At 39.1% G+C, this 25,753-nt stretch overlaps 1 protein-coding gene across 2 annotated transcripts in view; it reads right to left on the reverse strand.

Annotated features, from left to right (window-relative positions):
* Nucleotides 1–25,300, reverse strand: part of ROPN1 (rhophilin associated tail protein 1) — a 32,690-nt gene extending 7,390 nt beyond the window's left edge. The window contains exons 1-4 of one of the 2 annotated variants that reach the window (XM_045851768.1): nucleotides 25,160–25,300; nucleotides 11,238–11,280; nucleotides 3,149–3,276; nucleotides 596–713 (exon numbers count right to left, since the gene is read on the reverse strand). In XM_045851768.1, coding sequence (XP_045707724.1) covers nucleotides 596–713; nucleotides 3,149–3,264 — 234 coding nt within the window. In that variant the 5' untranslated portion in view covers nucleotides 3,265–3,276; nucleotides 11,238–11,280; nucleotides 25,160–25,300. The remainder of the gene's footprint in view (nucleotides 1–595; nucleotides 714–3,148; nucleotides 3,277–11,237; nucleotides 11,281–25,159) is intronic. The other variant, XM_045851767.1, reaches the window with a different exon arrangement.
* Nucleotides 25,301–25,753: the final 453 nt, after the last annotated feature.

Below are 25,753 nucleotides of genomic sequence, written 5' to 3' on the forward strand. Positions count from 1 at the left end.
TAGGCCCTTTGATTCTAGTGAAATGCTAAGCCTCTGGCTAAGTCAGTCCTGAATCACCCCAAACTGCTCTGTCCTGGATTCTAAAGCGGGGTCTCATGGTGCTAAACCATATTCCCCCATCCGTTCTGCAGGCAGCCCCCAGGATGATGTGTCAATGAAGAGAGCCAGAGTTATCCTGAAAATTAGGCTATGTCCATCCACACCTGGAATAACCAGGGAACTACAATATGCCCCTCCCCAAACCGTGATTGTCCTCGTCTGATGATCCTGATCAGTAAGGGAGACGCTGTCAAGGGACGTGGACTTGCAAAAACACTTTCTGGGCAGAAGGGATTAGCATTTCATGGAGCCCCTGGACATTCTGCTTGCTTCAAGGAAATCTGGGACAGTCCCACCAACAGCTCAGCTTCCGGCCTATTTCAGTATCATTCCTACTTCCCTCAGGGAAAAGTTATTTGCAGTGCATTGTTTAGTGAACTTTAGGATGAACCTAAGTGACAGCTGGCTTTTCAGAGGGATGGTGGGCTTTTGTCTGTACCTGCTGGCCTTGATATTGTATCCCCATTTCTGCTCAGTGCTGCAGTACGACCCTTACCCTAGAATGCAGGATCTTCAACAGCTCAGGTGTAAGCTCTGCAAAGTTAGATGAAGCGACTGGCTCAGACCGATCTCTCACTGGAGGAATGTCTCCGCGGGTCATAGCTCCAAAATAACTAAAAGAAACAAGTTTCTTCATTGACAGCACATATGCAAAGAAATTATTGCTTGTAACGAATTAAATATACAGGGTCCATCCAGAAGGTATCCAGCCATGTAATAATGAAAAATAGAGACATTTGTTGAAGAAGATACAAGAAACATTGTACACAGGACAATGACATCTCAGTCCCCTCAAAGTAGGCACCTTGGGACCTCATATAGTTCTCCCAGTCACCATCAGCTGCCCTGTCATATTTTCCTGAGTCTCATCGACAGTCTGAAATCTCTCCCCTTTCAAAGGGGATTTTAGTTTTGGGAAAATCCAGAAGTCGCAAATCTGGGCTGTAGGGGGCCGAGTCACCTGGCTGATTTGATGTTTCACCAAAAAACTCTGCACGAAGCGTGATGCATGAGCAGGCATGTTGTCATGATGAAGCTGCCAGTCATCAGTTGCCCATAGCTGTGGCCTTCTGAATCCAAATAGCTTCCACGGAGTAATGTTCAGACTTAATGCAAAATTTAATGCAGATTCATTGCTCTACTCAATCATTTGGAATGTGATGGCCACACAATACACATGCTCACCCAATGACGTCTACCACCCCTGCTTACTAGTACAGTGAAGTCGTCATTGTTCATGCATGTGCATTCCAGTCCACTCTCCTTGGCTGTCAGGTTACACTGATGTCATGTAAATAGTTCTCATTCTGTTAGCAATGGCTGGACTTTTCCTGGACAGACCTCATATAGTTTGTCTTGGAAGTCCTTTGTGGAGTTCTATGCTCTAAAATGCTGCAGGCCTGTCTGTGAGTCACATGAAACCATCTGCTAAGAGCTTTTCAATGGCTGAATGGATGGAGAGTGCTGTTAGGTCATGCTCTCCTTTTACACTGCAGTTGAACTATAAACTAACTCTTCATGGATAGCTAAAAAATTTATAGCACATGATACAATACGGGAGCAAGCAAGCTATAAGAATGGAGTGTTTTCTTACATAAATGTCAGGGATAATACCAAGAAATGTCATTTTTCTTGGAATAAAATAGCAGCACAAGAACAAAATGAGGTTTTAAACTATTGCATAGTATAAAACAGTGTGCCTGATTTGCCAAAAGAAATCAGTCTTCTGACACTGAACTTCAAGCTTAGAGGTAATGCATAAAATTTAGAATGCAGAACTAAACAGGCCTCATTACAGCAAAGCAACCCCATTTCTGTCTCTTTTTATGAGCAATCACTGGTTTATTTTCATTCCATTTATAAAAAGCTTCATTGTGGCCCAACCCAGGAACATGAGCACAGTGTCCCAGAGCCTCTGGAAGGCTCCTCTTAGATTGCACTGTGTGCCCTCCCAGGTGTCCACACCTCTTTCCCACCACTCGCTCAATCCACCTACTCAACCTTACCCTCTCCCTTCCCCCAACCCACCAGCTCCGATCATCAGCTTCTCTTACTCCCCTTTCCCACTGGAAAGCTACTACGGAGGTCATCAAACAGCAAACACAGCTTGAAAATCATCTGGGAGGTCTGGTTAGCTCCCAACTCCTTCTCCAAGTCCGTTCCCCAGTTTCCAGGAGGCACTTTGTCTAAAAAGCAATTTCAAAACTGAGAGGCTTTCTGTACAAAGTTATTTCAATCTGGCCAGCAGCCATTGTGTAAACTCCTTCCATTGAGCAGCCTCTGGGGGTCCCTCCTGATAGAGGGCGCCTGCATTTGAAGTACACGGTTTTCAGCCAGGCCAGGTGCTCTCCAGTCCTTATTACTCTGTTTTGCCTCATTTCTCCAGAATGTAATATGTACTGTGTGGACAAGTCAATTCAAAGAAACACGAAAGAGAATAACAATTTCCCCAATGACAAAATACAAAAGGTCACTGGTTGGGCAAGATCAAGATATAACAGCAATGGAGGAAGGAGTCTCATGAAAGGACTTTAACCAACTTGTACTAGTCCTACAATTAATTCATTCTGTGAGCTGATCACAACCCTCCCTTAGGCACACTGCTGTCACCTAGTGGTGACGCCAGAGACTGAGGCCAGGCTTTACACAGGGCAAAGCCCAGACAAGTTCCAGGATTCTGAACTTTTCTTTCCCCTGGGAGAGTGGGCTGGGGTGCAGGGATGGGTGGAGTGTGCCTGTCTTGACGTGAGGTGATAATCTGACTTACTGATTGCCTTGGGACACTTTACCTGTTGCCCTGGTGTCCTATTGTTCAGTCTGGTTTGCTTAAGGGCATCTCATCTCCACCCAGTTGGATGGATTTATGTGTAGAGTTTAAAGCATCAAAGAAATGAGAGAGTTGAACATCACAAAGATTACGCTAATCAGTCCCAACTCCCAGGGTGCAGCATGACAAACCTCCTCACAGTCTTCTGAGACCTTCCCTCCTCCAGCCCCTATCTCCACCTCCAATGGAAACCAGGGCTGGAGGTGAGAAAGGAGTACGTACTCAGCAGCCCACTGGATGAGATCCTGTGGCTGGGTCCGAATGGCAGCTTTAGTAAATTGCTTCAGCAATTCAGGCAGCTCCGGGGGAATGCATATTTGCTTATCCGTCTGAGGCATTGATTGGTTGGCCTATTGGCAAAGAAAAAAATAAACAAAATGGGAAACTTTGAATCATAAAGTGACAGGAATCCTGGACAGGAGGGTACCCAGCCTCTTTGACACTCTCAGTACTGGGGAGTTCACTACCCCACCAGACAGATGCATTCTATTATTCCACAGCTCTGAAGTTAGAATGTGGTTTTACTAATCCTTGCTTTTTGTTGCAAATAATTCTGCCCTTTAATATTAAAGAACATACAGAATACTCTTTCATTTAAAAAGTAGAGATCAACAAGAAATAAGCAAAAAAAATCTTCTAGTGATGTCAGCCCAAATATTGGTCATCTCCTTCCAGAATATTATCAATGTAAATATTTATTTGTATACATCAAAATGGGGTCATACAAAACAGCTTATTAACTCCACAGCATATCATGAACATCTTCCATGCTGTGCAACTCTTATTGGCCAACTAAGAGTGGAGCAAAATTTAGTCTGTGAATCCTCTATTATTTTGCATTAGGTTATTTACAAATAAAAATAAGCATTAAGTAGTCATTTGATGAACATCTCTCTTTACATCTGTATGTACTTATCTACTCTAATTGTAAAAGAAAACTCATACATTTCACTCAAAAAGTTTTAGGACATTTTGGAACAAAATATGAAAATTCATACACATTCTATGCACAAACAACAGATTAAAAGATTTTGTCTGTATTTAGTATAGAAAGAGTCTAGGTATTCTGAAAAGCCCTCCCTCAAGAAATGCCTAGATGTAAACAGATCCCAGCAAGCAATACCTTTCAAATTGCCTTGTTAAGTTGCAAGAAAATGAGGGAAATCAGCAATTGCTCAAATAAAGTGAGTAAAGTAGAAACAGAATGGTAAGCAAATGACAAAATTAGGGGCAAGTGTTGATGCCAGGAACTTGAACCTTTCAGACAAATGGCCAGGCAAGTTGGGAACAAACCAGATCTGGGATCCCCAACATGTAAACAGCCGAACTGAAGGACTCTCATGCCACTGTTCCCCCTCCAATTTGAGACCCTCCAAAATCCACACACCCTTAGTGTATAAGGGTGGGACTGAGAATATCTGCCTATTGGCAGGGGGAAGTAACATAGAAATTTGATTCCATTGGGGCAAGATAGTCTCCTACAAATCTGTAGCCATAAACTAGGTCTACAGGTTAAATTTATACCACAAACCAGCCCTAGCTGTGTAGCTCAGTAGATTGAGCACGGGCCTACAAATCAGAGTCACTGGTTCGAGTCCCAGTCAGGGCACATGTCTGGGTTGCAGGCCAGGTCCCCAGTAGGGGGTGCACAAGAGGGAACCACATATTGATGTTTCTCTCCCTCTCTTTCTCCCTCCCTTCCCCTCCCTCTAAAAATAAATAAATAAAATCTAAAAAATAATTATACCACCTACCAGCCTGGTTGGAAAATTGCAAGACAAAACATTAAAGAGGCCTCAGTTTACTGGTACTCCATTATCTTTTACTTTATGTTCTTTTATTTGGAAGAAGAGGAGCACGAAAATATTAATTTTAGAGTTTGTAAAAAATCAACTATGCACAGTAAAATTTCAAGGGTAATTACTATAAAAGTAATATCACCACCAAACTAGGAAAGAAGAGGTAAAGAATTAGGAACAACAATAGCAAAACAAAACTTGATCAATCAAAAAGAAGTAAGAAAGGAGAGGGAAATACATAGGAAATGTAGATAAATAACATGATAGAAAAGAATCCATATATATTAGAAGGAAGAAAGGGAGGAAGGAAAGAAACAGTGATACAGAAATTACCAGAGTGTATTTTTTAAAAATTCAGCTATAGGCACATCTGAAATGATGTAAGGACAAGGAAACACTGTAGGTAAAAGGACATATAATTAAATAGGCAAGTGATAACCAAAATAAAGTTAATATAGACATGTTAATACCAGACAAAAGAGACTTGAAGGCAAAAGGCCTTATTAGGAAGAGTCACTACATAATGAGGAAAGCTTCAGTTCATGGGGAGGACAGCTACAGACATCACTGTGTGTGAAACTCAGGACGCTGGCTGGAAAGGTAATATAATGTTTAGGGTTGCATGCATTTGTCACAATATTATAATAAAGAGCAACAAATGATAAAACACAAATTCAAAATGGCTCTTATCTGTGTCAGGGAAGGAGAGGGATGTCATCAGAAAGATGCAACAGGGGTCCCAACACTATTAGTGATGTTCTCTGTTTTAAGCTCATTGGTGGCTGCCTACATGTTTGTTTCATTACTTTTATGCCTATATTTACATTATACATTTTATTTTGTATGTACAAAATATTTCACAATTTAAAAATTATTAATACAAGTTGATTGTCTCTGGTAAGTTTTCAATATATTTTATTTAGCAAAGGGCATTGCCTTATTTTGTTCCCATTGTCTGCAAATGTATTTATTTTTTAAATCTGGTAAAATATACACAACATAAAGTTCATAGCTTTAACCATTCTTAAGTGTGTAGTTCAGTGGCATTGAGTACATTCACATTGTTGTGCAACCATCACCACCATCCGTCTCTAGAACTTTTTTCATTTTCACAAACTGAAAACTCTTTATCCATTAAATAATAACTCTCTATTTCCCCTCCCCTGAAATCCTGGCAACCACCATTCTGTTTTCTGTCTTTATGAACTTGAGTACCCTAGGAACCTCATATAAGTAGAATTGTAAAATACTTGTTCTTTTGTATCTGGATTATTTCACTTAGCATAATGTGTTCAGGGTTCATCCATGCTGTAGCATGTGTCAGAATTTCCTTTCCTTTTAAAGCAGAATAATATCACATTGTTTGTAAGCACCACATTTTGTTTATACATTCATCTGTTGTTGAACATTTGGGTTATTTCAATCTTCTTGCTATTGTGAATATTGCAGCTATGAACATGGGTATACAAATATCTCTTTGAATTCTTGCTTTTAATTCTTTTGGGTAATATACTCAGAAGTGGGATCAGATGGTAATTCTAATTTTAATTTTTTGAAGACCTGTCATACTGTTTTTTTCACAAGGGCTGCACCCTTTAACTGTTCACATATATTTTGACAGGGTCTTTCAGTTGTACAATTCTTTGATTTCTATTCTGAAGGCTCAGATGGCCTCATGTAAATGAAAAAGAAAAAAAAAAACCCAATCCTAATGAAATAGGCTTCCATGATGACACTAATACTGAATACTCTTGCTCACCATAGACTAGACAAATAAAATCTTTACTTCACCCCATTACCTCTTCTAGCAACTGTTCTGTGGTCTCTCATCATTTTTGGCCAAGGAATCCCTACCCATGTAAATTCTCCATACCTATTTATTGTTCTTTCTCAATGTTCAGTTCTTCTTTAATTTCTTGCAACTTTTTCTTCTCTCACCATTCTATTGTTTCCTTGAGAGTCACGAATTATATCTGTTAACTTCTGACCTGTGCTAGATACCGTGTTAAGTATTTTGTATATATATTCTCACTTAACCCTTAAAATATCCTTATGAGGTAGATGATATTATCAGCATTTTACAAATGATAAACTAAGAGAGAGAGAAAAACTTTTGAAATGGCATGTAATTAATAAGTGACAGAGGTGGGATTTGAACACACAGTCGGAGGCGGGCAGTAGCCTGTTCAACCTGACTGTCCTGTCCCTCTCGAGACTTTCTCTTTATTTGATGGTGGACACCATTCTTGCTTTTTTATTTTCCTTACCTCCTCTGTCATCATAACTTTTCTTCCTCCTTCCTTCTTCTAAACCAGAGTTCACAATCTTCCCAAAGTTGGGTCTTCAGCATTCTGAGCTCATGTCTTTCTGCTGCCCTTCTTGGAGAGCGCACATGCTCTCACAGCTTCATCTATTACAAAACTTTGCTGACCTCCATTCCACACTTCCTCCTACCTCAAGGACACATCTCCACAAAAATTTATTCTCCCTCTCCCAGCTGAGTTCCAGATTTGTTCCTGCACACACTGTCACCATTTTCTCAGTCATTTGGCATCACATCCCTAGGACCATCCATTCTCTTCAATCTGTTGAATCTGTCACTAAATCCCATTGATATTTCCTTTAAAATATCCTCCCTTCTCTAGTTCTACTCCTTTTACTTTGATTCAGCTCCTGGCCACCTATTGTGCAGTCTCTTAGCTGGTATCCTTGTCTCCAGTCATTCTCTGGTCTATCCTGGTCACTGTGTCTAGATATATCTTCTATACTGTTGTTAATAGGTTAGAGAGCCCTCTCTTAAGGCAATTATATCCTGACTTTCAGGTTCCTCATGATTTTATACACATGATTTTCAACTATAAATTTTCTGCTAGCACTTACTAACACAAATTTCCAGCACAAAGTTTACTATGGCCTCTTTCCAAGAAAGTATCCATTCAAAGGTTAGCATTTTCTCTTCTATTGTTAACAATCATGCTTTTCTCTTTTCCTCAGGATGCTAATTCTGGTTTCCTCTTCCTTTTCAGCTCTTCAAACCCTGCACACCCTCAAGGTTTGTCTTGAGTCCATACTGTGCCACAGGCCCTGCTAGGAGACTTGAGTATGACCAAACATTATTTGTGATATATTCTACCTTTTATAGATTTCTAAAGCTGAGCTTCCCACAAGTGGTCATGGCAGAATAGGTTAGAGGTGTGCCCCAGAGATTGGTGGTTGTAAACATTTTTATAGTGATACAAAATTTACAACCATTTTACAGCCATTCACAAATTTAAAATAGTTGAAAGTATACTTGGATACTGCTTGGATCAGTCAGTAAACTTCCAGATTTCAGTAATTATTGTTTGTGTTCTTAAGGTTTTATGCAAAGCTCCCACCATTAAAGATGCTTATAGGGGATTTTCCCCTTTGACCATCATGTTAAAACCATAATTCTGATTATTGTTTTAATTGCAATGTATTATCAGTTATAATCTTTTGTGAATATGTGTTTCTTTTTTTAAAATGTTTTATTTTTAGAGAGAGGGAAAAGGAGAGAAAAAGAGAGGGAAAGAAATATTGATGTGTGAGAGAAACATTCATTGGCTGCCTCTTGCAGGCCCCCCACCGGAGACCTGGCCCACACCCAGGCATGTGCCCTGGACAGGAAATTGAACCAGCAACCTTTCTCAGTTTGTAGGCTGGCACTCAACCCACTGAGCCACACTAGCCACGGCATGAATAGGTGTTTCAAATATTTAGTTCTTTTATTTAATTTGCTCTTATTTTTCACATTATTTTCTCACAATAAACAAGGTATATGTGCTTTCATCAAAATATAGTTGATTTTGTTCATTTTTAAAATGATGATTTGAGCCCTGGCCAGTGTGGCTCAATTGGTTTTAGCACCATCTCATAAACTGAAGGGTTGTGTGTTTGATTCCCAGGACACATGCCTAGGTTGTGGGTCTTGTACTCACCTGATTGCAGTGAGTACAAGAAGCAAACGATGGATGCTTCTCTCTCACACTGATCTTTCTCTCCCTCTCGCTCTCTCTTCCCCCTCTCTAAAATCAATAAACATATCCTTGGGTGAGTATTTTTTAAAAATTGTGATATTTTATGTGTATGTGTATATTTATTTTTGGCTTTTGATGCAAAATATCCAAAATCTGATTCTTAATTGATTTTATAATGGCATTATTTGTTTATAGAAATAAATAATGTTTGCTTCTAAAAACAAATAATAATGGAAAATAATTTAATTGGTTCAGTAAAGAAAACTTCAATCTTTAAATCTTATGAAAAACACCCTGGCTGGTGTAACTCAGTGGATTGAGTGGAGGCTGCGAACCAAAGGGTTGCTGTTCAATTCCCAGTCAGGGCACAGGCCTAAGTTGCAGGCCAGGTCCCCAGTAAGGGGTATGCAAGAGGCAACCACACATTGATATTTCTCTCCTTCTCTCCCTTTCTCTAAAAATGAATAGATAAAATCTTTAAAAAATCTTATGAAAAGCACTTTGCAAAATATTTTAATCATACTTGAGTACAAGGATTATTTATATTTTATGAAAAGCTAGCATTTCAGTTATTAAATTAAATGATAATACTTCCAAAATTCCCCCTTATCAAATACTTACCTTTTCAAAAACTTTATGATTTAAAATAGCTTAAGAAGATGGACCTTATTTCCTTTGAATATTGATTTATTATAGTCAGAAATGCCTATGTCTCTTTAAGTACTTTACATGTTATTTGTCTTCCTACCATGAAGTATAATTCAAATCTAAATATTAATGATTTTAACTATCTGATTATAGTTGAATACTTTTTGGAGATTCACAAGACATATGTCCTTAAAAATATAAAGTTAAAAATATATAAGATTAATATATATATATGAAGTTAAGTCACTTATTAGGCAATATAGTGAAGGTTATTTTGAATTTGGATGTGTTTGCCTTGATCATTTTTTCCTTTCTCTGCCTAAATAACTTATTATCATTGAAAAGTTATCAAATGAAAAAAACAATGGTGCCCGGTAAATTATGCCAGAACTTTAATAGAAAATATCTATATTATACAGAGAATGTCTTAAGATGGTAATTCTTAAAATTTTGGGCCTCAGCACCCCTCTACATTCTTAAAAGCTATTTAGGCCCTGACTGGTGTGGCTCAATTGGTTGAGCATCATCCCACAAAGCAAGAGGACACCAGTTCTATTCCTTGTCAAAGCACATGCCTGGGTTGTGGGTTCGGTCCTAGCCTGGACTGAAGAGGAGGAGGAGAGGCAACCAATTGATGTTTCTCGCACTGTTTCTCCCCTCTTCCCCACTCTCTGTAAATAAATAAATAAAATCTTTTTTAAAAAGTTAATGAAGACCCTAAAGAACTTTTGTTAATGTGCATTATATCTATCAATATTTATCATTTTAGAAATTTTAAAGTTTTTATTTATTTAAAACAAACAATTTTTTACTTGTTAACATAAGTTAATGTAATTTTTTGAAAAATACTAGTTTTCAGAAACAAAAAAATCCTTAATGAGAACTGAGACATTGTTTCATATTTTTGCAAATCTTTTAGTGTCTGTCTTAATAGAAAACAGCTAGATTCTCATATCTGCTTTGCATTCAATCTGTTGTGATATCACACATCATGTAACTTCTGGAAAACTCCATTGTACAGTCTTAAGAAAAAGAGAGTGAGAAAGACATATAATGTCTTTGTATAACTACCAAAATAGTTTTAACTTCACAAACTCCTAACCACCAAAGTCTCAAGGATCCTTGGAAATCCTCATAACCACACATTGAAAACCAGTGTTAGTGAAACCGTGTGCAACCATATTTATAACCACAACAGTAGTTGACATCAGATTGGGTTCAAGAAGCTAATTACCAGGTCACATAATTAAGAACTAAAGCCAAAACGTCTCTTACAATTACAGAATCACTCATTTACTAACCTGCCTGGGAAATGACATTAGGAACTAAATTAAGTAAAGGAACTAAGAGAAGTGCTACTCTGGAGTAATACTAAGAAAATGCACTGATGACACTCTCTAGGAGACTAATTAATCAGAGCACTTCCTTGCAGAGTGATGAATCTGCAGATGTTAGTGACGGTGTTTGGTTAACAGCACTAGTCAGAATCCTTAAAGAGGAATGCTTGGAAGAATATGCTTTGCCAAAAATTACCAAAATAAACTACTCAGGATGAAGTATTTGAGGCAATTTACATACTTTAAAACAAATCAGATTTTCTGGGTTATCCAAGCACAACAGTTTCTGTACAGGTGAGAAAGCTGTGATGACAAGAAGGTGGGAAGGTTTCACTTCTTGTCTGTTCTCCATGGTCTGAACACCTAACATGCAATAAGACACTGTGTTGTTCACACAGACTCTCATCCATGCATTTGCCTGTAGATGTAAATTCCGCATTAAAGGATGTTACTAATAAAATCCAAGCTGCAATGGCTCAGTCAGTCTATTTTCGGCTTTTAAGTGAAGAAAGAGTCTGATGTTTCCTACCAAGGTACCAGCAAAAGCAAAGTTTTTTTCTGGAGGTTAGGACCTAGAAGAGGAATTTTTAAAAAATAATGATTCTTATTGAAGAGTTGATGCGGAGAATTTATTGTCTTTACAAAATTGGTGTAACATTTTTTTGAGCACTGGAATGAATTTCATCAAAATTGTAAGGAATGTGTGAAAATATAATGAAGTATACCAGCAATGCTCATGAATTCCAAGGAAAGGTGAGGTCAGAATTAGTTTAGTGGGGGAGTTTAACTGATAGTCTAACTTTGGTCCTAAAGAAGACTAATAGCAAACATCCGCTAAGTGTCACATTATTTGGAAATACATGACATGCAAAAATTCAAATACATTAGAAATTCATTCATATTACATTAATAATTTCAATGAAAGAAGAGAGAAATCATCCAAATTCTGGTTAACAGTGAGAAAGAAGTTTCTGCCAATTGGAGAAAAATCAATAAATAGCTTTCTACCATTTACCAAGATCCATCTGTGGGGCCACCTTTCTCACTGATGGTGACTACAAGAACTGAAGAGAACAGCACTTAGATGTTTTGATCAGGAACTGCATGTAGTCATCTTAACACAGAACAGTATAAAGCAAATGCACGATAAGAGAGCAAGCTTGATTTCTCCATTAAAAACAGTAAATATTTTATTAAAATATTAAATGTTTAAATAAATCAAATATTAAATATCCTCACTCTTATTCTGTGTTTTACTTTTTATTGTAATTATATAAATATATATACTGAACTTTTCATAAGCACCATATGCACCACCAGTATCCTGCAGTTCACCCTGGTATGTTTCACAAATATTCTGTCTCTGTGCCATGATATGAAAAAGGTTGGGGAAGCCTGCTGGTGCAGTGACGAGTACTTCTGTTGAAAAACGTCTAAGTTTTCTTTCAGTCTTTTAACATTATGTGTTATAAAAGAGATGCTGGTGGTTATTGAAATAAATTTCTGGTGAAATCTGAGATTTATATCGTTAAAAAATGTTCATTAGATGGTGAACTGTAAAAAACTAGTTGTTAAAGGAACAATTAACTTCTAATTTAAACGACTCAACTATAGTATTGATTAGAAGCCAGGAAGGAAGTTTGAGACAAATTATCAAAGCAGATGAATTTCTTTTGATTACAGAGAAATTTTGATTGCAGAGTTCATATAATATCACACAGACCATATAGTATCACCACAGAAAGGACACTTGGTACTTTCTAAAGAAAATACAAGCCAAGGAAATAAGAACACCTAGCTAACCGCTCACTAACTCTCTTACTGAAACAGCATGGTAAAACAATGTAACTTTGTATTAGTTTATAATTAGAAGCTAGGATTCCCCCAAGAGAATTGAAATTGCTTCTGGGGTTGGTAGAGGGAGAGGGGCCTTTAAGAATCTGACACCTATAAACTTGCGGCCAAGATGGAGGCCTAGGTAGACACACTGTGCCTCCTTGCACAACCAAAATAAGGACAAAAACAATTTAGAAACAAAATAACAACTAGAACTGACAGAAAATTGAACTGTATGGAAGTCAAATAACCGAGGAGTTAAAATAGACGCATTCATCCAGACCAGTAGGAAGGGCGGAGTCCAGCAACCAGGCAGAGAGGGGTCCCAGCATGAAAAGCGGTGGCACCGGGTGCATAAGGCATCCTGGGGGTGCAAGACCACAGCGGGCGGACCCTGGGCGCACAGGCAGCGGCTGGCAGACCTCAGGCACAGGGTGGCAACAGGCAGACCCAGCAAGATGGTGATTGTGAAGCAAGGCACTGTGCACAAGGTGGCTGGCTGACTGGGTGGTCCCACATTTGTGCGCAGATAAACCAGGTGAAAATGGGGAGCGAGACAGACCTCGAAACTCAGGGTCCCAGCACCAGGAAAATAGAGCCTCGGGACACTGATTGAAAACACCTGTGGGGTGTTTTCACCCCACAGGAGAGACTCCCAGCCTCACAGGAGATTTTGTTGGAGAGACCCATGGGGTCCAAGAACATGCACAAGCCCTCCCACATGGAAATTAGCACCAGAAAGGCCCAGTTTGCTTGGGGGAAGCGGCAGAGGGGACTGGAGTCCAACAGAGAGTGAAGCAGGTGCCATTGTTCTCTCTCAGATGCTGGCCCCCACATACAGCATCACAACCCAGTGATTGGGTTGCTCTGCCCTGGTGAACACCTAAGGCTCCACCCCTCATGTGTATAACAGGCGTGACAAGACAAAAACAAATGGCCCAAACAGAAGAACAGATCACAGATCCACAGCAAATACAAGCGACTAAGAGATAGCCAACCTATCAAATGCACAGTTCAAAGCACTGGTGATCAGGATGCTCACAGAATTGGTTGAATTTGGTTGCAAATTAGATGCAAAAGTGAAGGCTATGCTAAGTGAAATGAAGGAAAATGCACAGGGAACCAATGGTGATGGGAAGGAAACTGGAACTCAAATCAATGGAGTGGACCAGAAGGAAGAAAGAAACAACCAAACAGGCAAGAGTGGAGAAACAAAAATTCAAAAAAATGAGGAGAGGCTTAGGAACCTCTAGGACATCTTTAAATATTTCAACATCCAACTTATAGGGGTACCAGAAGGGGAAGAAGAAGAGCAACAAGTGGAAAAGTTATTTGAACAAATAATAAAGGAGAACTTCCCCAATCTGGCAAAGGAAATACACTTCCAGGAAGTCCAGGAAGCTCAGAGAGTCCCAAAGAAGTTGGACCCAAGGACGAACACACCAAGGCACATCATAATTACATTAGCCAAGGTAAAAATGAAAGAGAGAATCCTAGAAGCAGCAAGAGATAAGGAGACAGTAACCTTCAAAGGAGTTCCCATAAGACTGTCAGCTGATTTCTCAAAAGAGACCTTGCAGGCAAGAAGGGGCTGGAAAGAAGTATTCCAAGTCATGAAAGGCAAGGACCTACATCCAAGATTGCTCTATCCAGCAAAGCTTTCCTTTAGAATGGAAGGGCAGATCAAGTGCTTCTCAGATAAGGTCAAGTTCAAGGAGTTCATCATCACCAAGTCCTTATTTTATGAAATGTTAAAGGGACTTATCTAAGAAAAAGAAGATTAAAAACATGAATAGTACAATGACAGCAAACTCTCAATAATTAACAACCACACCTAAAACAAAAACAAAAACAAACTAAGCATACAACTAGAACAGGAACAGAACCACAGAAATGGAAATCACTTGGAGAGTTAGCAACAGGGGAGTGGGAGGAGGAGAGGGGGGGAAAAGGTATGGAGAATAAGTAGCATAGATGGTAGGTAGAAAATAGACAGGAGGAGGGCCAGAATAGTATGGGAAATGTAGAAGCTAAAGAACTTATGACACATGGACATGAACTAAAGGAGGGGAATGTAGGTGGGAGGGGGTGTGCAGGGTGGAGGGGAATGAAGGGGGGAATGGGACAACTGTAACAGCATAATTAATAAAATATATTTTAAAAAAAGAATCTGACACCTATAAACAAACAAAGCATAAACAAATTTTAAGATTGTCATGTGATTCTAAGGTTGAGATAACCTGAGAAAGTTGAAGAACCAGAAAATAGGCTTATATCAAGTTAGGCTTCATTTAATTGACAATCATTTTGGATGCAGGTTGTTCCTTAGGCCTCACTCTATTTTTATTTTATAAGACAATAACATAGTGGTAATCTTTACAATATCATCCAGTGCAGCATATTCCAACCTTGCACCACTGCTACTCTCTAGCTCCTCCTACTTCCACAGTGATGGTTGCCATTCTCCAACAAAACAGTTCTGTTTCTTATTTAATCTCCACTGAATGACTTTTCCTTCAAGCTTGCATCCCCCTCAACTATCGTCCTCACTCTCAGTAGCTACAGTCATTTCCTACCTGAGATCAAGGATGTAGAAATGAATTCACACAGCCAAACTTTGCCTACTTCAATCTACCTCTTTGATCTTATATTCTTTCCTCTACTTCTTGAGCATTTAGTTTTTGCCTTGTCCAAGACCTGAGCAACAGACTTTGACTGGTACCCCTCTACATTCTCCAGAAAATTTCATTGTTTCCACCTCCCTGGCACCTTCTTTTCTATCCAATAGGTACAGTCTGACTCTCTGTCTCTCTCTCTTTTTTTTACCCTTACTGTCTTTCCTTTGGTCTAATTCTCTTTTTCAAACTTCCCAAGTGCTCTAAGGACTGACTCTTTTCTCACATGATTCCTCCCTCCTTTAACCCCTTATAAAGCTTCCATCCTGGTGATTGTCCTGAAACTGCTTTCACAAATACAGATGTCATTAAAGCCCCAAGGGCTGCTAAATCTAGTGATTTTCCCCATAACACTTCTTGGTGTTCTGTTTTGCATTTGAGAAGTTGGTCACTCTCTCATGAAACATCATGTACCATTGGATAATGGTTATAAAGTCTTGCTTGTCCTAAGTCTCTGCTATTCCTTTTTCCTTTCTGTTTTGTTCATTTTTGTCTCTACCATCACTTTGTCAAAGAATTTTCTAAAGTTTAGCCACTGGCTGCTTGTTTTATACTCTCTATATTTTTTCTCTCAAATAGTTTTTATAAATTTTGGTAAATGTTCTATGTATGCCTAAAAAGAATATTTCCTCTGAAGTTGTTGGGTGCCATGTTCTATATATGTCAAGAGGTTTAATTATGAAGTTCAAATCTTCTATATACTTTACTTTTTTTTTAAAGATTTTATTTCTTTATTTTTAGGGAGGGAAGGGAGGGAGAGAGGGGGAGAGAGAGAGAGAGAGAGAGAGAGAGAGAGAGAAACATCAATGTGCGGTTGCTGGGGGTTATGGCCTGCAACCCAGGAATGTACCCTGGCTGGGAATCGAACCTGGGACACTTTGGTTCCCAGCCCGTGCTCAATCCACTGAGCTACACCAGCCAGGGCTTACTTTACTTTTTTTGTCTGATAACTCTATTGGTTACTGAGATAGATGTGTTAAAAATATCTCTGAGGTGGTTTTGTTTATTTTTTAGCATTTACAGAAATATTTTAAGGAATGCTTTTGAATTTTGTAAATATAATATCCATTTTAGAATAAAAACATAGGGAATCTGAGTTCCAGCCAAGATGGAGGCGTAGGTAGAAGCCCTTCACTTCTTTGCACAACCAAAAGGAGGACAACAACCAATCTAAAATCAATAAACAACCAGAAATGCCAGAAAATCAAACTGCATGGAACTCTGACAATCAAGGAATTAAAGAAATAGTGAACCATACCAACCAGACCTGTGTGCGGGGACAAAGAAATAGGGCCCAAATGAAAGAACACAGCAAAACTCCAGAAAAAGAGCTAAGTGATGAGGAAATAGCCAACCTATCTGATGGACAATTTAAAGCCCTGGTAGTCAAAATGCTCACAGAACTGATTGAGCTTGGTCAAACAGTGAAAGAACAAATGAAAGATACCCAAAGTGAAATAAAGCAAAATATTCAGGGAACCAACAGTGATAGGAAGGAAACCAGGACTCAAATCAGTGATATGGAACAAGGAAGAAATAAACATCCAACTGGAACAGAATGAAGAAACAAGAATTCAAAAAGATGAAGAGAGGCTTAGGAACCTCTGGGATAACTTCAAATGTTCCAATATCCAAATTATAGGGGTGCCAGAAGGAGAAGAACAACAGTAAGAAACTGAAAACTTATTTGAACAAATAATAAAGGAAAACTTCCCCAATCTGGTGAAGGAAATAGACTTCCGGGAAGTCTAGGAAGTCCAGAGAGTCTCAAAGAAGTTGGACCCAAGGAGAAACACACCAAGGCACATCACAATTACATTACCCAAGATTAAAGATAAATAGAGAATCTTAAAAGCAGCAAGAGGAAAGGAGAGCATTACCTACAAAGGAGTTCCTGTAAGACTGTCAGCTGATTTCTCCAAAGAAATCTTGCAGGCAAGAAGGGGCTGGAAAGAAGTATTCGAAGTCATGAAGTCATGTAGGTCAAGGACCTACATCCAAGATCACTCTATCCAGCAAAGGTATCATTTAGAATGGAAGGGCAGATAAAGTGCTTCCCACATAAAGTCAAGTTTAAGAAGTTCATCATCACCAAGCCCTTATTATATGAAATGTTAAAAGGACTTATCTAAGAAATTGAAGAAGATCAAGAACTATAAACAGTAAAATGACAACAAACTCACAACTGCCAACAAATGAACCTAAAAAAAGAAAAACAATGAAAACAAAAACTAAGCAAGCAACTAGAACAGGAACAGAATCAGAGAAATGGACATCACATGGAGGGTTTTCAGTGGGGAGGGGGAGGGGAGGAATAGGGGAGAAAGGTACAGGGAAGAAGAAGCATGATTTGTAGGCATAAAATAGGGAGAGAGGAAAAATGATGTAGGAAACAGAGAAGTCAAAGAACTTATATGTACAACCCATGGACATGAACTAAGGGGGTGGGAATGGTGAAGGGCTGGGGGATGCAGGGCAGGGGGGAGATAAAGGGGGGGAATTGAGAAAACTGTAATAGCATAATCAATAAAATATACTTAAGACATACGGAATCTAGTGGAACTAGGCTATTTTATAATAACTGAACTACAAAGCAGAGTCATTAAATATGCAAAGTCACTTCAGTAAGAGAATCAAGCATGATATTATCTTTCAAAGCTTTCTTCATAATACTATTTTCTTTTTAAAAATTATTTTATTGTTGTTCAAGTACAGTAGTCTGCATTTACTCACCACCCCTTCCCCCCACCCCAGCCATCCCTACCTCCCTCCTCTGCTTCTATGCCCCCTTGGTTTTATCCATGTATCCTTTATAGTTGTTCTTGAAATACCTTCCCTCTTTCCCCCCATTATCCCTGCCCACCTCCCCTCTGGTTACTGTCAGTTTGTTCTTAATTTCAATGTCTCTGGTTATATTTTGCTTGCTTGTTTTTTTTTTTTTTGTTGATTAGGTTCCACTTAACGGTGAGATCATATGGTATTTGTCTTTCACTGCCTGGCATATTTCACTTAGCATAATGCTCTCCAGATCCATTCATGCTGTCACAAAGGGTATAAGCTCTTTCTTTCTCTCTGCTGCATAGAATTTCATTGTGTAAATGTATCATAGGTTTTTGATCCATTCACTTACTGATGGGCACTTAGGTTGCTTCCAGCACTTGGCTATTATAAATTGTGCTGCTATGAGCATTGGGGTGCATAGATTCTTATGGATTGGTTTTGTTTATTCTTTTAGTTTTGTCAGTTGTTGCTCGATAAATTTTCAAGCTCTGTTATTAGGTGCATACATATTTAAGTTTTTAAAATATTCCTATTGAATTAACCCTTTTATTGTTTTATTGCTCCTCTTTATGCTCAGTTTTACTTCTTTTAAAGTCAACTTGATTTGCTAGTTGTTTTGTTTAATTTTTGCAAGGTATACATTTTTCCAAACTTTTCTCCCCAATATTTTTGTATCCTTTTGTTCATGTGTCTTTTGTAAACAACTTTAAGAAACTACCCTCTGAATTTTTTTTCTGTCAATTGGATTATATAGTCCATTTATATTTAGTATAAATACTGATACGGTTTTTTAAAAAACTTGTTTTCTTTCATTTGTTTCTTAAAAGTATATGTCCTTCACATCTGTGGTTAAATTTATTCCCATGTATTTTATGCTTTCTGTGATAATTGTAAATGGGATTATTTTCTTAATTTCTGTTTTTTAGTCTTTTTTTGTCTTTTTAAAGCAGACAAAATTTTTTTACTATTCTAACTTTTCTCTTCTATTAGCTTTTTTAGTTATATATTCTTTTATTATTTCTTTACAGATTACCCTAACGATTACAATTCACATTCTTAATTTATTAAGTCTACCATAATAGTTTCACTTCATGAATAATAAAAATAACCTTATAACAATTTAACTCAATATTCTTCTCCTACCCTTTGTATGATTACCAGTTATTTCTACATACATTATTGTTGACATATGAAGTTATTTTTAAATAGTCAATATTCATTTTTTCTCACTTCTTTAAGCCCATGTGTTCTCCTTTCCTACTGGTCAGGGTTAAAGCCTTCTTTCTGGGCTTATTTTCTTTCAGGCTGAAAAATTCTGTTTTCAGTAGTGCAGGTTTGTGGGGAAAGAAGTCTATAATTTTTTGTTTGTGTAAAATGTATTAATTTTGTCTTTCTTTTCAAAGGATATATTTACTGAGTATAAAACTAGGTTAGGAACTTTTTCCTGTCAATACTTTAAGTATGTAATCCCATTGCCTTTTTTTCTCCATTGTTTCTTCAAAATAAGTCAAATGACTTAATGTAACTTTTTTCCTCTTTTTTTATGTTTTTCTCTTTATCTTTGATTTTCATTAGTTTGATTAATTATGATATGCCTAAGTGTTCCTGGTTAGGTTCTGCTGAGCATCTTGGCTTTGTGGATTGATGTATTTCATTAGTTTTGAAAAGTTCTCAAACATTGCTTCTACAAATACTAACCTTACCCTTACATTCTGGGACTCTATGACCTCTCTCCCTACCTCCTGGGGCACTGATTATATCTATTTTAGGCCCTATACTCTGTTTTGTTTTTCTATTTTTTCCATCTGTTGTTCAGTTTGGATATTTTTCTGTAGATCTCCCTTTTAAATTCACTAACCATATTTTCTGCTGTCCAGGCTGCTGTTAAACCTGTTCAATGAATTATTTTTTTTTTCCTCATGCGAGGACATCTTTTTTTCTGTTGCTTTTAGAGAGAGAGGAAGGGAGAGAGAGAGGAAGGGAGAAAGAAGCATCAATGAGAGAGGGAAGCATCAATCAGTTACCTCTCATATAAACCCAGACCAGGGACTGAACTCACAAGTTAGGTATATCCCCTGACTGAGAATCAAACCCACAACCTTTCAATTATGGGATGACACTCCAAACAACTGAGGAACACCAGCCAGGGCTATTCAATGAATTCTTAATTTTAGATATTGTATTTTGTGTTCTAGAATATCAGAGATTTTAATAAGATGTAATTTCTGTGTTGAAATTCTCTGTCCATTTATGCATCTCTTCCCTTGATTTTCTTGAACATATTATATCTAGTTAGTTTAGGGTCAATGTCTGATAACTCCACTGGTTGAATCTACCTGTGGATCTCCTCCCCAATATCTTTTTTCCTCTTGATTCTAGACACACTTTCCTTTCTTCTATGCATGCCTTGTCCTTTTTAACCATGTCAGACATTGTGTAAAAACTGAAGTGTTTGGATGCATTAAATTTCTAACCTGTCATGCCAGTGGTGTTTGACTACTCCATCGTAAAGTCTTTCTGCAAGGGTCAAACACAATACTGAGTCCACATCCAAAGTTGGCAAATGTCCCCAGGGAAGAAAATGGCTTGTGATCATCAGCCCACCTTGGAAGGACTCTCCATGCTAGAAATTTTAATCTAGTCCTCATTGTTTCTGAAGCTCTCTGATGTCTTTACAATATTCCTAAAAAAATTTTTTCTAGATTTTTTGTAGTCGTTGCAGTGGGAGTCTGGAGCTGCTGCAACCTACTATTTTCTAGCTGGAGGTAGAAATGCTTTTTGTTGTTGTTGTTGTTGTTTTGTTTTGTTTTAGGATTTAACTAGAGCTTTATGATGGTGACTCCCAAATCTCCAGTTGTAAACTTTCAACCATGCACAGTCATACCTACCAGCTACCTACTGTATAGTTCCCCTTTCCCATAAAAGCATCCAAAACAAATGTCTTTAACTCTTTCAATTGCATTAGTCTGATATATCATAGCCATTTTTGATTAATCCTTTGCTTCCATTCCCCACTTCAGTCCTGATGAATTTTTTTAAAAAATCTGTCAGGAAAATAAAAAGGACACCTTTTCTTTTTTTTTTTTTTAAAAGAAGGGGCTTACTTTAACTTACAATATAGTTCAATATCTTCAATTTACAAATGACAGAATTGATGTACAAATAAGTGAAGTGTTTGGCACAAGATAACAGTTTCTGTTAGAGTTTAACCAAGAACTCAGGTCTACCTCATTGCTCTTTCCACACTGCACCATATTGCCCCTCTCTGAATAAGGCAATTACACATCTTTTTTCTTATCAAAATGATGCCCTATCTGACTTTCAAGCTCTCCACAATTGTCTTACTCATATTATCTTGCCTCTCCAACTTTATTTAACAGAAGTCTGGATCTTTTTTTATCTTGAGCCAGCCCATGATCAAGCCAACTCAGTTTTGGATGTCAACAACAAAATTGCTAAAAGTAGTCCTACCTGACCTTGTCTTCCCACCTTTTTTTTTTTTTTTTTTTTTAGTAGAGCTCTTGGCTCTGTTGTTAGTAAATTTCCCAAAATTGCTTGAATATCATGCTAGTACCACCTCTTGGAAGTTATGAGTTCTACATTTATTATTTAACAAGTGAACCTCTTTTGATTTATCTTAACTTAGTCATGCTTGTATTTCAATGATTTCCCCTACATTCACATCATGGTCCACAAACCCAAGGCTACCATTTACAGACTGCCATGTTAACCATGCTTCCTAAAGCTCTATCGCATGTCCCCTGATTTGGGAATCTGGTATACAAATCTGGGGTCACCTTAACCTTGTCTTTCATAAGTGTATACAAGTCTTCATTTTTCAGAGTAAAGTGTAAGAATACTCCCACATCATTTTCATCCATTTACTTAGCCTCTCTACTTCTGATTTCATTGCAGCTTTTCCATGATCTAAGGACTCAATGAATAAAAGGGCTCTGAAGGGTGACTGTACCTTAGTTTCCAATACAAGATCAAGGCTATGCTTCTGTCCTATTTCTATTATCATTCCTGATGATGTTCAACATTGACTTGTCTTTTCCAATAGATCCCATAGGGTGGATTAAGCTGTACTTAAGAAGCACTCTTGACTATAAGGTAGGAGACCAGGATTCTAGTTCTGGGACTATCTCTTACTCATTATGTGATCATGGGCAATTTAATCTAACAAAACTTATGTGTCAGGAGTAGTGCTGAATACTGGGATATAGAAATACATGAGTCACACGCCCTGCCCTCAGACAGTTCCCAGGCTACTGGAAGAGACTGACAGAAGAAAAATCAGTGATTAAAACAGAATTTAATAATATCTATCAACAAGTCTGTATAGATATAGGTGAACGGAATCTCCTAGGTAAGGAATCTAACTTAGCTGAAGGTAAGAGGAGATCAGAAAATACTTCCCAAAGAGTTATGATATTTGAACAGAGATTTGAGGAAGGCTGGTTTGTTCATTGCTATATTCTCAGCCCCCAGAGCAGTACCAGGTACACAGCAGGTACTTAATAAGCATCTGTTTACTGATGAGAGCAAGGAGGGAATTCTTGGTGGCTAAGACTACTTAGACAAAGGTGTGGAGGTGTCAGAGAACATGGTGAATTCGGGGAACTATGATTAGTTATGGATGGCTAAAGTGGACAAAAGGAGAGTATTTGGGCCTAAGGCTAAAAACACAGCCCAAGTTCAGAATATAAAAGGCCTGGCATGCCAAGGTAAGGCTTTTGAACTTTATATAAGTGCAATAGGAGCCACCAGAAAATTTAAGCACTGTAGTCATAAAATCAGATTTTGATTTTACCTTGATGCTCCAGTTATCAGTTTAGTGCCTCTTCTCCAAATTCACCCTGCATTGCCTCCTCAGCAAAACAGAACAAGACCCTTAAAATATTTCTCATTTTGTTAGTGGGCATAATGTTCAGCTTCCTCAGGAGAGGGCGCTAGAAGGATGCCAGAAGAGGAAGGGGTTTGTCTGTGGGTTCACAGATGTACTCCTTTCGTTAGGCCCGGGAACATGCAATTCCTCCAGTGCTAGGTTCCTGCAGTGCACAGTTTCTCCAGCATCTGCAGTATGTGATCTCTTTCAGTGCCTGACTGCTGTACAGTCACCAGCAGTTCCCAGCTTCCTCAGCACCTCTCTTGGGAAGCTTTGTAGCAGAGTGAAGCAGAGTGAAGCCAGTCCCCTTTTCATGAATGGCTTGTCCGGCACCCCAGAGAGATTTTTGCCTCCTCGGAATCTCAGCAATTTCTCTGCCACCCAATGAGATGTGATCATACCCTCTGCAACAAGCTCTTAGAAGGTTGTCTCTTTTTGGGGTGATCTGTCTCAAGGGTTGTGGTTGCTCCTTGTATCTATACAAGCTCTTTATGTCTTACTAACCAATCTTCTACTACTCCAATCCCATTATAGTTAAAATTCTTTATATTGAACTTTCTTTGTTAAATTTGTTATATGATTTCTTTCTCTTTGTTGGACTCTAAAATAGGCATTGACTGACAGGAAAAGGAGTGTACTGAAACTTCAGGCAGGGATTCTGGTTAGGAGAATACGGAAGTACTTTTGGTAACAACTCTCAAGCACTATTGCCTTGAAAAGCAGTTGCAATGGGGAGGGATAGGAGAGACAGGAGCTATAGGACTTGGTAGCTGCTGGAGAAGAAAGAAGAGGAGAGAGAAGAGTTTAGGGTGACTCCCCACTTTTTAAGTTTGGGTGACTGGGTGGATGGTGGCACCACAGTAGAAATGGAGAGTACTGAAGAAGGGGCAGGTCAAATTCTCCTTCCCTGTTCCCATATACTGTCAGGAGGTCTATGTCCTTTTGAACCATAGAGACTTAAAATTATAGGCTCCTTAGGTTGGAGAACCCCTAAAGCCCAACTTTTATGCCTTTGAGTAATATGAACCATTTGTTCATTTCAGATAAAAGAAGTGGGGAAAAGTCCATTTTAGCTTAGCATTTCATGAAAATGATGTTTTTTGTAAAGTTCTTTTCCATTCTTAAAGCTTTCAGATGGTAGGCCCTCCTCAATCGTCCGTTCTAGCCCCCTCATCTCCTGCTCTTAAATTCAACTGATTTCCTCTTTTTTAAAACTCATTCCCAATCAGAATCATGGACAACACTTACATGCTGAGTGTTAAAGGATATAGGTCTTATCACATATGGAATATAGATTCGTTTCTGGAATCTTTCATTTGGTTTTATTGGTGTGAGCTAAACAGGGCTTCAGTTATACAAATGAGGGGCTCCAATTACATGAATCAAAGGCTCCAGATGCCGGAATCCCAGAGGTAGTGTCTATGAGCAGCTCTTGGAACCTAAGACCAAGCAACTGCATGGACTTGCTTGGGTTTGGAATAGGAGGTGGTGGGTTTTGGACACATGGATACCATTGCTTGGAACACACTCACCACCTTTTCACAGGTTTTTCAGATTTCAGCTCAGCTTTCCCTGAGCTCTCCGTTAGTTTCATTATATCTTCTCAGAGCACCACTTACCCAACTCTCCTCACCAGCATTTAGCTCTAATTTTAAACTACATGCATGATTCTTTGATTAATACCTGCCTCTCCCAATGGACTGTAAACTTCAGGGCAGGAACGCTCAGTTTCTGTTCACTATAGAATTCCCAGTGCTTAGCCTGGTGCCTGGAATATAGTCAGTGCTCAAAAAAATGTTAGGAAAATAAATCACAGGAAAATGAATCAATGATAGCTGTTTATAAAGTGCTAGTCATGCTCATTAGTCCTCATGACAACCCCAGTCCCCTCCCCATCGCCCCCCTCCCCCGCCCGCCCCAGGTATTCTTATATCCACTTTACAGAAGAAAAAGAGGAGGTTTGGCCAGTCAGCGAGGTCAGGGGCTCTGATCCCAGATTCTGTTATGTTTCCAAATCATTGTTCTCTGTGTAAGAAATCACAAATAGTAGTTCTTGGTGCAAGAATGCAGATACGGTAAGGGCAGGGAGCCAAAATCACCCATGGTCATATTCTCTTAAAGACCATAACCCTCTCCTCTTGTTCTGCCGAGAAGGATTCAGAATCCAGAATCCAGGTGGGCTCATGAGCAGGATTCTTTCCTTAGACCCACGCAGCCCCCGGGGGAGCTCGCCGCTGTCCCCTCCCTCCATTTCCCTTTCGGGGTTGCTACCTGAGGTTCGCTCCCAAATAAGCTGTCTGACACCAGCTGACACCTGGTGCCTGGCCTCAGGTGGGAAGTACGGTGAGAGATTCGGTGCCTGGCACCCTTGGCAGAGGGAAAGCAGTAGAACTTGGGCAAGGGCGGGTACCGGCCTTGGCTCGGAGCGACAGAAGAGGTGGAGCGAGACCCGGCTTTGTTAGAGGTTAGCTTTCGCCTAGCAACCATGACGCCAGCTGTGCTGCCTGGCAACCGCGGCGGAGGGGCGGGGGCGAACGTCACAGAGCATTCCTCCCGCCCCGCCCACCCTGCCCCGCCCATCCGTCTTACTCCGCCACGCCCCCTGGGCCGCAACCTCCTGCAGGGTCTGCCTCCGCAAAGCCGCGCCAGGGCGTCCTTAGGAGAGACTGGGAACAGCTGAGAGTGCTTGCTTGTGGTTGGAGGACCAGATAGATTGGCCGTTTAAGGATGGGGCTGGGGGCATTAGGAAACCTGTGGGGATGTGTGGCAATTTACAGTGGACTTTTGTACATTACAGAGCGGAAGTGGAAGAGCTTAAAATGACCTTTTGGTTTGTGGAAGGTGGGCAGGTGAGAAGTCCTTAGG

The sequence above is a fragment of the Phyllostomus hastatus genome, unplaced genomic scaffold (genome assembly GCF_019186645.2).
Source record: "Phyllostomus hastatus isolate PE091 unplaced genomic scaffold, TTU_PhHast_1.1 phas_contig_86, whole genome shotgun sequence".
Classification (NCBI taxonomy): domain Eukaryota; kingdom Metazoa; phylum Chordata; class Mammalia; order Chiroptera; family Phyllostomidae; genus Phyllostomus; species Phyllostomus hastatus.